The sequence below is a fragment of the Medicago sativa genome, chromosome 8 (genome assembly GCF_051527215.1).
Source record: "Medicago sativa cultivar Bolivia chromosome 8, Bolivia_mono, whole genome shotgun sequence".
Lineage (NCBI taxonomy): Eukaryota > Viridiplantae > Streptophyta > Magnoliopsida > Fabales > Fabaceae > Medicago > Medicago sativa.
Genome location: NC_140756.1, coordinates 7,145,554 through 7,158,211, shown reverse-complemented (window position 1 = coordinate 7,158,211; position 12,658 = coordinate 7,145,554). Strand labels below are relative to the sequence as shown.

General features: G+C 37.8%; 1 protein-coding gene across 1 annotated transcript; it reads right to left on the bottom strand.

The window, feature by feature from the left end:
- Positions 1-6,476: 6,476 nt before the first annotated feature.
- On the bottom strand, positions 6,477-7,691 carry LOC146896556 (uncharacterized). Its single transcript, XM_085733474.1, has one exon. The coding sequence runs from the start codon at positions 7,689-7,691 to the stop codon at positions 6,477-6,479; it is 1,215 nt and encodes a 404-aa protein (XP_085589600.1).
- Positions 7,692-12,658: the final 4,967 nt, after the last annotated feature.

The following is a 12,658-nucleotide window of genomic DNA, read 5'->3' as shown; positions in this document are numbered from 1 at the left end:
AATGCATGACATTAAGTATATTAAAAAACATGGAATGCAAGTTTTGAAAACAAACATTAAAGCAAAATTAACCACAAGATGCATATTATAAGGATTAAAGTATTTAAAAAAATGCATGACACATAGTGAAATTTTTTGAGTTAAAAAAACATAGGGTTAAATTTTAAAAGAAGGACTAGAATAAAATGCATGACACATAGTGAAGTTTTTTTGAGTTTAAAAACATAGGGTTAAATTTTAAAAGAAGGACTAGAATGTAAATAAGGCATAGATAAAGGATTAAAATGCAAACAAAGCAACTTGGCTCAGCCTGGATTAATTTGGACCGTCTGATGAATCAGAGGGTCCAGATTAAATAACCAGCAAATTCATCATAGCCACTAGATTAAGATCAGAGAGTTAAAAAACGAAGGTGCATGGCAAGAACATAGGGAAGCACGCACTGGATAAAAAGAAAGGGGAAGATGTATAAACACGTTGCTGTTGATGTTTTTTCATTTTATCAAAGAAAGCTTCTCACTAAAAACAAATTTGTTCACTTCTCTCTCTGTTTTAAAAGGAAACAGCACCGTCCCCATTTGCTTTCTTCTCAGGCGAGATTCATAATTCCGGCACGGTGGCCGGTGGTGGCGCCACCGCGTCGGAATCCAAACCTCCATCGTTTTCAAAAATAAATACATGTTTGGATATCCTTTTTCAAGTAGAGTGCGAATCCAGTCTTAAAATTTTCAAAACAATCACGTATAAGTCTAGATCTACACATTAAAATTCGAAAATATTGACACAAAAGGGAAGAAGAGCAGTATATTATATTACCTCTGTTTATCTCTGATTCGGATCTGTTGAGACGATTCCCAAGGTCGGTTCAGGTGCGGTGCTTCACTTTCATCCCTCTTCTTCTGATTCGGAACTGACTTGAATTCCTTCTTCACGTTTTTGCTTCACGAACAGCTCGAATTGCTCCCTCTCACTTCGATTCGGTCTCGATCACCTTCTTCATGTTTCATTTCAGTTTCGGATTTGCTCATGAATGATGTGAAAACGAATTGTTGGCGATTGTTTTGTTGAGTTCGGTTTCAGTTGAGTCCGGTTTGCTTCTGGTTGTTGTGTATTGGACCGACCCGTACCGTTTATGTTCCTCTTTCTCTGTTTCGTTCTCAGCTTCAGTATTGTATGGTGATGAATTCGAAAAAAACGAAATAGGTTGTGTTTACATCCTTGAGTGGTTGTAGTGAGATAGTGATGGTGAGATTCAAGTTTGTTTCAAAGAATTAAGTTGTTTGCGGTCGAAATCAGTGGTGTTATGACTTGGAGATTTTTGGAGAAAAAGGTATGAAGCTCATGATGAACAAGGATGAATGTTCATCGTTTTTCTTTTATTTTGCTTTTTGATCTGGAAATGTGAAGGAAGCGAGAGAATTAGTGTTTTTGGAAAGTGGGAGCGGCAGTGTTTGATTGATGTCAGTGTAATAATTTCTGTCCCCCCTTTTCTCCAATGATTGGGAGTTATTTATAGTGACACATTAGGTTAAAATGATATTTCAATGGACCAAAGTGCCCCTAACTTGGGCTGCAAGGACCTTGTGGACAAAATGACTAAAAGGACCAATTAACTAAAAAGGAGAATTAAAATAAATGAATTAAACACTAAAGCTAAATAATAAAATAAATAATAAACTAAATGAAAAAATAACAACTACATAAGATAAAAATTACGAACTTAAATTGCGATTAAAAAAGTAACTGCTTAAAATGTGACTAGAAAAGTTCTAACTGACTAAACAAATTACAAAAAAAAGATAAAATATTTAACTGCTTGAATAAAAAATATTTTAACCAACTAGAATACGACTAAAAATGTTTGACTACTTAAAATAAGACTAAAAATATTTTAACGAGCTAAAATATGAACAGAAATATTCAGCTGACTAGAAATACGAATAAAAATAAATTGATTGATTTAAAAAGCAAAAAAAACTTTAGCTGGTCAAAATTTGGGGTATGACAGATGCCCCTATTTAAGTTTCTTCGTCACGAAGATTTGAAAGAAAACTTTTAAATCGATGGGTCGAAGAGACTTAAATACTAAGTACACCGAATTTTGACCAGTTGAAAAGCTGAGAATGCAATGAATATAATGATATGAATGCAAGTGATGCAAGTATGAATGCAACGACGACAACAAATAAACTGACTGGGGAACAAACTGATAAGTATCATTGGGGAGATAAAGCTTGAACGGAACATAAAGCTCAGACAAAAGATAAAGCTCAGACGGAAAGTAAAGCTTGAGACGGAAAATAAAGCTTAAGACGGAAAGTAAAGCTTGTCCATTACCGACAGCCCGTGGTAAGGATGAAAGTACAGAAGATAAAGCTTGTCTATATCGATTATTATTGATAAAGTGATTACTGGATGGGATCTACCACTTGAACACAAATTGATTAGTGACATTTATGAATTAAACACCTTGAGGATGACCTTTTTATGTATTGGATTAGTGACGCCTCTTGAACACAAGCTGGGAACGACATATTAAGGGAATGACAGGTAAACACAAGCTGTCCGTGGTTTGGGACTGACCTTTTGAAGCAAAATAAATGTTTGCGAGAATCCACTCGGCTTTTGATGAAGGGTTTGCGAGAATCCACTCGGCTTTTGATGAACGGTTTGCGAGAATCCACTCGGCTTTTGATGAAAGGGTTTGCGAGAATCCACTCGGCTTTTGATGAACGGTTTGCGAGAATCCACTCGGCTTTTGATGAAAGGGTTTGCGAGAATCCACTCGGCTTTTGATGAACGGTTTGCGAGAATCCACTCGGCTTTTGACGAAATGTTTGCGAGAATCCACTCGGCTTTTGATGAACGGTTTGCGAGAATCCACTCGGCTTTTGATGAAAGGGTTTGCGAGAATCCACTCGGCTTTTGATGAACGGTTTGCGAGATTACACTCGGCTTTTGATGAAAGGTTTGCGAGAATACACTCGGCTTTTGATAAGAGGTTGCGAGAATCAACTCGGCTTGGTAAGAGTTCGCCGGAATCCACCGGGCTTACAGTGAATGACTTCTCTGGACCAGACACACTGGGGTAGACGCTTTTATGAGATACAGTTGAAATAAGACACGAGGTGGTAAATGCAATCATGTATAAATGATATTTGTATGCATGAAATATGTGCATGAATGTTTATATGCATGAATATATGTATGAATGAATGTATGAGTACATGAATGTATGAATGTATGACCGTATATGACAGGTGAACTTGATGAAACAAAAGAGGATAGGTAAGATGAGAGATGGACTGACACCGCAGTTCAAACACTCGACAACCTTCATTGGGGATAACATCACTGGGGATGAACCAAACACTGACGGGGTAAAGCCCTTCAAACCACTGATGGGGTAAAGCCCGCATTCTTAACCATTGATGGGGTAAAAACCCAAATTCAAACCAAGCTGATGGGGTAAAGCTCATATTCAAACCAACTGATGGGGTCAAGACCCATAATCAACTACTGAAAGGGGGGAAGGGCCCAATAACCAATTACTGAAAAGAGAATGCCTCATAATCAAACCGCTTGAAGGGATAACAGCCCATTGATTATACTGCTGAGGGGAGAATGCCCCATAACCAAACCACTTGAAGGGAGAATGCCCCATAATCAAACCACTTGAGGGAGAAACAACCCATTAATCAAACCACCGAAAGGAGAATGCCTCACAACCAAACCACTTGAAGGGAGAATGCCCCATAATCAAACCACTTGAGGGAGAAACAACCCATTAATCAAACCACTGAAAGGAGAATGCCCCATAATCAAACCACTTGAGGGAGAAACAACCCATTAATCAAACCACTGAAAGGAGAATGCCTCACAACCAAACCACTTGTAGGGAGAATGCCCCATAATCAAACCACTTGAGGGGAGAAAGCCCAATAATCAATCCACTTGGGGAAACAACTCATCAATCAAGAACTTGGCAGAAGTCGCCATTTCTAAGGGATAAAATACATTAATCAAACCACAGATGGGAGACACCGTCAATTAAACCATAGGCAGGAGTCGCCATTCATCAAATCACCGGCAAAAGTCGCCATTTGTAAGCAAACACAAAGTGCTTTCTTTCCATTCGACCCACTTGAATTGTGATGCCTCTGTCCTTATTTTCTTTTTCATTTTTTTTGTATATATATTTTTTGAATCCCTAACTTTTGCCTGGATCGCCCTTTCGGGTTTTCAATCCACCGGGAATATACTTTTTTTGTATGCCCCTAATTTTTGCCTGGACCGCCCTTTCGGGTTTTCAATCCACCAGGACGCTCATTTTTGGCTTAAGTCGCCCTTTCAGGTTTTCGACTTAGCGAGCTTTTCTTTTTTTTTGTATTTTTTTCTCTTTTTTTTTTTTGACAGAGGTCATCACACAACACTTGTCCATAACTATCTCGCAGAGTTTAACTGTCCTTGGGACAAATGTTGATGTATGTTTCTACTACTCATAAGTTCAAAGAAGATGTACCTGTTGTTTATGCTTTTCAAAAGATAATTAAAAAAAATTTTAAATTTTTGCTTTGAGTATTCACATCAAAAATAGAAGAAAATTATGCAAACAGAATAACTGAGAATTTCAAATAAATGGGCACAGGCTCAAATCAATGTAAATAGAGTGGTGACCAGCCAAAGGCGTGGTTCCACAGATTTTAAAAAATTTGGAAAATGGTAATTATATTGGAAAAGGTACATTGAACACAATAACCGCTATGCTCTCTAACAACTTTGAATTCCACTGTTCCGAGTCTTTAATTTGCAGATGCTTCATGTCGAAGGTCTTTTGACAGTTGAAAATGCCCCAGATGAATCACATCTAAATTGATGCAGTTACCTTGCCATAAATCGGACGTCTTTTGACGGCTGAATTGCCCCAAGTGAGTCATGTCCGACCAGATGCAGTTACTTTGTCACAATCCTTAACTTTTGCATAGGTCGCCCTTGCGGGTGTCAACCTATCAGGATAAACACATTTTTTTATCACTTTTTTTTTTACATGTCTCTAACTTTTGCATGGACCGCCCTTTCGGGTTTTCAGTCCATCGAGACGCTCTTTTTTGCCTAAGCCGCTTTTTTTTAATGTTTGCGACTTATCGAGCTGATTTTTGATTTCTTTTTTTCCATGTCTCTAATTTTTGCATGGACCGCCCTTTCAGGTTTTCAATCCATCGAGACGCTCTTTTTTGCCTAAGCCGCTTTTCCAGTTTGCGACTTATCGAGCTTTTCATTTTAACCAAGTATTTCTTGACTGCACTGGCATTCATAGGACACACAAGTTCATCACTATCCTTGGTAATTATGCATACATTGCCCCTGGAATCAGGTAACACATTTTTAGCACAAAGCCACTTTCTTGACTTTCACGGGGACGAGCCTTCTTTGTCAAATACTTGCTTTATCCTTTTGACATAACTGTACAGGGCACATTGCAATAACACTTTTAAATTCAATCCAGCTTAGCTTTCATTGGAATTCCCGTTGACAGAACTTTGACCTCCATGTGGGGCACTGCTTTTATATTGTATATTGAGGGATGGTGGGGGTTGCCCCTGTTAAAGTGTGCACTTGAAGTACAATATCCCTGCAGACAGATGGAAGCATCTCGTGCCAGTCTTTGTACATGAAAGTCCTCTTATGGACAATCTTTCTTGATACTTGCAGCTTCGACGGCCAAAATGCCCCAGTAGGCAATATATCACATTTAGGAAACTTTCATCCTCCTTTTCTTCAGTTTCGAACACAGAGAACTCAAAGTCGAGAGAGAGCATAGGGTTAAAGTGTTCAACGGGTTTATTAATGCATGATTTGATTATTGATATAAACATTATGATTATGCAGGTATGTGAAAATGATTTAAAGAAAAAGAATTTTTTTGGTTTTTTTGTATTACCATTTTTCCAAAAAAAGCACAAAATAAAAACAAAGTCGGGATCAAAGCGACCTTTTAATTAATGATGAAAATACATAAAGCAAAAAGCCCTAAACAAGTTCACTTCCGTCTCGGGTGGGACAAAAGGATTTTTTTTTGAAAAACATAAAGCAACAAACAAACATATTAATTAAACAGATGAGTAATAGAAATAAACATCAGCAAAGACCCAATTCCAACTAAACATTCCATGCACCAAGATCCGATAGCGGATTAACTTGCATGTTCAAATTCAAAACTCTTCAAAAGGTATGAGATTTTTCTGAACTATCTTCTGCAATGCACAACAGTGCTCAATATCATGACCTGGTGCCCCTTGATGGAAAGCACAAAAGAGGTCGGGTCTGTAACGGGCTGATAATTTTGCTGGCATTGGCAGAGGTGCCTTGGTATAGACCAAATTCCTTTCAAGCAACTTTGGAAGCAGCTCTGCATATGTCATGGGAATAGGATCAATCTGTTTCCTTGAAGTCCGTTGTCGAGGCTGTTGTTGATTTTACTGAAACTGGGGTTGATAACCCGAATTTTGCAGAGCATTTGTGACAGGCATAACAGCGGCAACATGGTGATAAGCCAGATACTGTTGTTGAGGCTGACTTTCTGCCACCCTCATTTGCTGGTCTTCTTCTTCTGAACCATTAATGGGAACAACTTCTTTGATCAAATGTCCTTTTCGAACCCAATCTTCAATACGCATGCCCGCGGTCATCATATCCACGAAATCGCCAGATGCACTTACAAGCATATGCTCAAAATAGAACGGATCCAGAGTTTCCAGGAAAATCTCGGTCAACTCTTTCTCTTCTAGACGTGGACGGACTTGTTCAGCGAAATCTCTCCAACGTTGGGCATAAGCTTTGAAGGATTCATTATCATTCTGAGTCATGGCCTGTAGTTCCTTTCTGTTTGGAGCCAAGTGCAAGTTGTAGTTATATCGCTGGACGAAAGCCTCACACAAATCACTGAAAGTTTTGATATCATTCTTGCTCAAACCCATGTACCATATCAGTGCGGCACCAGTCAAACTATCTTGGAAACAGTGGATAAGGAGCTCATCATTACCTACTTGGGCAGACATCTTTCTCACGTACATTACCAAATGAAGCTCAGGGCAAATGTTCCCTTTGTATTTCTCAAAATCAGGGACCTTGAATTTGGGTGGTATCACGACATTGGGAACCAAGCAAAGATCATAAGCATTTTTCCCAAACAGTTCTTTCCCACGAAGAGCTTTCAATTCCAACTGTATTCTGTCAAACTTTTCTTCCAGTTCAGCTATCCGGTCGTATGCAACCACATTTTCTGAGTGATAGATTGGCCCAGGGCCCTGCTGAGTAGTATGAATGAAAGGGGCTGAGTATGTCGTAGCAGCTTGAGGAATCAAAGGGCCTGATTGAGGGATAGGCATTGTCTGTTGCACAAAAGGAGCTTGAACCTTAGAGACACCATGACGGAATACTTCACCAGAACTTAAGGGTGTGCTCCAGAGATAACCTTCAAGCATTGCATGTTGAGGAGTACTAGCAAACACTGTTGAAATCGGGGTAGTGGAAGCAACCGTCTGAGCTTGAGTGCTGACAATAGGAAGAGATAATGGCTGACTCTGTGCAACTGTCATCAAAGATACCAAGTTCCTCAAAATCTCATTTTCGGCCCGGAGGGTTGTCACCTCTTCACGAAGCTTGTGGTTCACTTGTTCAAGATGATCCATTCTGATTTGCTCGAGTGTTGTAGATACGAGTAGACTGATGGATTGACCTTTTATTGAGAAGACACAACGTGAGACACAGACTAGAAACTATGGATGCAACATGATGCATGATATGTTTATGCAAAAAATGTACAATTTTTTTGTTATCGAAGGATTTATCAAGGTAAATTGTAAACATTGCAGGTGAACATGGTTTCATTTTGAAGATTTGTAAAGATATTGCAATAGGTTTCCTTTTCAAACAGTAAGAACGAACCCAAGGATGAAGTTCTTAATCAAAAGTAAAAGCTTTGGTAAGATTTTTGAAGTTGTATTGCTTGGTATTCATTCTTACAAAGGTCCATTCCTTCGATGTTTACAAACAACTTGGCTAAATCCTTCGATAGTTTTATGAATGGGAAAAAATGTTTATAGATGAATGCATGAATGCGTGATGATGCTAAGAACATTGAATACATGATGAGGTTTAAGGTATACATGCTGGAGCTTAAGGGACACAACGCCATTTGGTAAGGGCTATGGTTTCCATTGCACAAGTAACAAGGGTTCTACCAAGGTTCCCGAATTACAACCACCACAGAACTTTATCGGATACCGAGACAACACCCGGTCCAACAACGTTCGTAGGAAAGTCTAGTTCGAGTGTAGCATTGCAAGTAGACTAATACCGAGACATCACCCGGCTTAGCCACCGCACTACATCCTAAAAAAGGCCAAGATGGGTTAAGGGTTACTAAGGTCCTTAGCGTTCAACGGAAACTTAAAAGCAATAGAGTCTAAGCGTGACAACACCCGCCGACATATATCACTTTAAGCTCCTCCGCTAAGTGTGGTTATCTCACGTGTGACAAGACACGAGAATACTCTCGGTATGCCACTATGAGTCTACCACCCCTATCTTATGTTTCACTCGAGTCCGGGTATAGGACTTTGTCTCACCACTCACGTAAAAGTATTTACAAAGTATATACAAATGATAAAGCAAAAGTAATAAAGAAAGAAAGGTGGGCTAAACCCGCGTAGGATCCCCAGTGAAGTCGCCATTTTTGTAGACCAAGATTTTCGGGTGTCAAGCCATTAATTGGACTTGAACCTTCAATCTACCGGACTTGCTCGATTTTATTCTTGGGAAGGGAAAAAGAGATTGAAAAACCCTTTTTGGATCCGGGGGTTGGTTACGATTCGGGAAGGTGTTAGGCACCCGCGTCGTTCACGGTACTCCGTGAGAACCTCTTTCTAACTTTATTTTTATTCAAAAATTTGTTGTTTAAAGTTTGAAGTGAAAGAATGGAGGGAGAAGAAGTGGGAGCTTTGGTTATTTTTATTTGATCGATTTGAAAGGAATAAAGCCTCTGCCTACGTACCCTTAAAAGGGATCAAAACCACCGTAGTTCACTCTTATAAAAAGATTTTTTTTGTGGGTTAGGTTGATTTTAATTATTTTTTGAAAATGATTTTGAGAAGGGTTGCGAGACCTCAAGGTATAGAAGAATAAAATAGAAGTGAGGTTGTTTCATTTTATTTGAGAAATTTGGTCTAAGTTTGATTAAAGTTCATTTAGGAATTTGATTAAGAAAACAAAAGGAAAACCACTTGGATTTGGATCCAAGGTTTATTAAGAAAACAATTTGGCTTTTGCTTATTTGATTTTTGAGACAAAAAAGATTTTTCTAATTAACGGAAAGCTAGCGTAATAACGTGAAAAGTAAAGCGAGGTAAAAGCGATAGGTAAAGTGATAGTGTCGGTGCAAGTGTCGGTGTGTGCAATTACTACGCTATTACATACCATTCTAGGGGCATTCTAAAGCAAGAAATAAAAATGCGAAAAAATAAATTACATCAATTACCTAAAATACACACTAATATCATGGAAATTAAATAAATTGCAAGAATTAAAAAAATGCATGAGATTATACTAAATATGATGCAAAAATAAAGCATACCAAAATATTAGATCATGAACCAAAAGATTTAGAAGAACATTACATACGAAAACAAATACCAACTAAAATGCATGACATTAAGTATATTAAAAAACATGGAATGCAAGTTTTGAAAACAAACATTAAAGCAAAATTAACCACAAGATGCATATTATAAGGATTAAAGTATTTAAAAAAATGCATGACACATAGTGAAATTTTTTGAGTTAAAAAAACATAGGGTTAAATTTTAAAAGAAGGACTAGAATAAAATGCATGACACATAGTGAAGTTTTTTTGAGTTTAAAAACATAGGGTTAAATTTTAAAAGAAGGACTAGAATGTAAATAAGGCATAGATAAAGGATTAAAATGCAAACAAAGCAACTTGGCTCAGCCTGGATTAATTTGGACCGTCTGATGAATCAGAGGGTCCAGATTAAATAACCAGCAAATTCATCATAGCCACTAGATTAAGATCAGAGAGTTAAAAAACGAAGGTGCATGGCAAGAACATAGGGAAGCACGCACTGGATAAAAAGAAAGGGGAAGATGTATAAACACGTTGCTGTTGATGTTTTTTCATTTTATCAAAGAAAGCTTCTCACTAAAAACAAATTTGTTCACTTCTCTCTCTGTTTTAAAAGGAAACAGCACCGTCCCCATTTGCTTTCTTCTCAGGCGAGATTCATAATTCCGGCACGGTGGCCGGTGGTGGCGCCACCGCGTCGGAATCCAAACCTCCATCGTTTTCAAAAATAAATACATGTTTGGATATCCTTTTTCAAGTAGAGTGCGAATCCAGTCTTAAAATTTTCAAAACAATCACGTATAAGTCTAGATCTACACATTAAAATTCGAAAATATTGACACAAAAGGGAAGAAGAGCAGTATATTATATTACCTCTGTTTATCTCTGATTCGGATCTGTTGAGACGATTCCCAAGGTCGGTTCAGGTGCGGTGCTTCACTTTCATCCCTCTTCTTCTGATTCGGAACTGACTTGAATTCCTTCTTCACGTTTTTGCTTCACGAACAGCTCGAATTGCTCCCTCTCACTTCGATTCGGTCTCGATCACCTTCTTCATGTTTCATTTCAGTTTCGGATTTGCTCATGAATGATGTGAAAACGAATTGTTGGCGATTGTTTTGTTGAGTTCGGTTTCAGTTGAGTCCGGTTTGCTTCTGGTTGTTGTGTATTGGACCGACCCGTACCGTTTATGTTCCTCTTTCTCTGTTTCGTTCTCAGCTTCAGTATTGTATGGTGATGAATTCGAAAAAAACGAAATAGGTTGTGTTTACATCCTTGAGTGGTTGTAGTGAGATAGTGATGGTGAGATTCGAGTTTGTTTCAAAGAATTAAGTTGTTTGCGGTCGAAATCAGTGGTGTTATGACTTGGAGATTTTTGGAGAAAAAGGTATGAAGCTCATGATGAACAAGGATGAATGTTCATCGTTTTTCTTTTATTTTGCTTTTTGATCTGGAAATGTGAAGGAAGCGAGAGAATTAGTGTTTTTGGAAAGTGGGAGCGGCAGTGTTTGATTGATGTCAGTGTAATAATTTCTGTCCCCCCTTTTCTCCAATGATTGGGAGTTATTTATAGTGACACATTAGGTTAAAATGATATTTCAATGGACCAAAGTGCCCCTAACTTGGGCTGCAAGGACCTTGTGGACAAAATGACTAAAAGGACCAATTAACTAAAAAGGAGAATTAAAATAAATGAATTAAACACTAAAGCTAAATAATAAAATAAATAATAAACTAAATGAAAAAATAACAACTACATAAGATAAAAATTACGAACTTAAATTGCGATTAAAAAAGTAACTGCTTAAAATGTGACTAGAAAAGTTCTAACTGACTAAACAAATTACAAAAAAAAGATAAAATATTTAACTGCTTGAATAAAAAATATTTTAACCAACTAGAATACGACTAAAAATGTTTGACTACTTAAAATAAGACTAAAAATATTTTAACGAGCTAAAATATGAACAGAAATATTCAGCTGACTAGAAATACGAATAAAAATAAATTGATTGATTTAAAAAGCAAAAAAAACTTTAGCTGGTCAAAATTTGGGGTATGACAAAGAGGCTTAGAGGCAAGGAGATACCTCTTGTGAAGGTTGTTTGGGAAGGAGCAGCCGGTGAAAGTTTGACTTGGGAGTTGGAGAGTAAGATGCGGGAATCTTACCCAGAGTTGTTTGAACAAGGTACGTTTACGAGGACGTAAATATTCTAAGTGGGGGAGAGTTGTAACGCCCACTTTTTCATAATTAATATTTAAGTGATTTATGGCTTTTATTTAGAATATTATGTGAATTATTATATATATGTATATATATATATTGGTAGAAGATATGTTAATAATATAAGTATTTTCTTAAGTGGGGGAGAAATATTGTTATTAGTAGAAATAATTAAATTACTAGGGGAAAGAGTAAGTTGTGGTGAGAAGAGCAATTAGGGAAAGAATAAAAGTCTGTAATTGGGAGAGAAAATTAGAACGCGTACAACAGAGGAAAGAAGAGAGAAAGAAGAGAAAACCAGAGAGAACCCTAAAGAACGAAGAACGCGGCTGTTGGATTTCAGAATCATAATCTAAGGTAAGGGTGAGACTAACTCTCATTATTAACAAGTTTTAATTCATAGAAGTGATCAATTGTTGTAGGTTTAAGGGATTGGGATTAGGTCAAAAAATCATTAAAAGTGGAAGAATTAGGTGAATTTTGATGTAGTTTGATGTAGACAGATGTTAATTAGTCATAGAACACGTTTAGATGCTGATTGGTGATGAATTAGAGGGCTGGGTAGTGAGAATTCGAGTGCTGAGATGTGTTGCAGAGCTCCGACAGAACCCTGTTCTGTCATCGCTCGCAACTGCGAGCGTTCCTACTCGCACCTGCGAGTAACCCTTTTAGCTCGCCACTGCGAGCAATGTTGTACGCAACTGCGAGTTGCCCCGTTGAACTCGCCACTGCGAGTTGTTTAGCTCGCAACTGCGAGTTAGTGCAGTACAGACCTGATGTTGTGCGAAATT

What these genes read in the sequence shown, in the direction of transcription:
- LOC146896556 (XM_085733474.1), bottom strand. Translation starts at nt 7,691, where the DNA reads ATGGATCATCTTGAACAAGTGAACCACAAGCTTCGTGAAGAGGTGACA.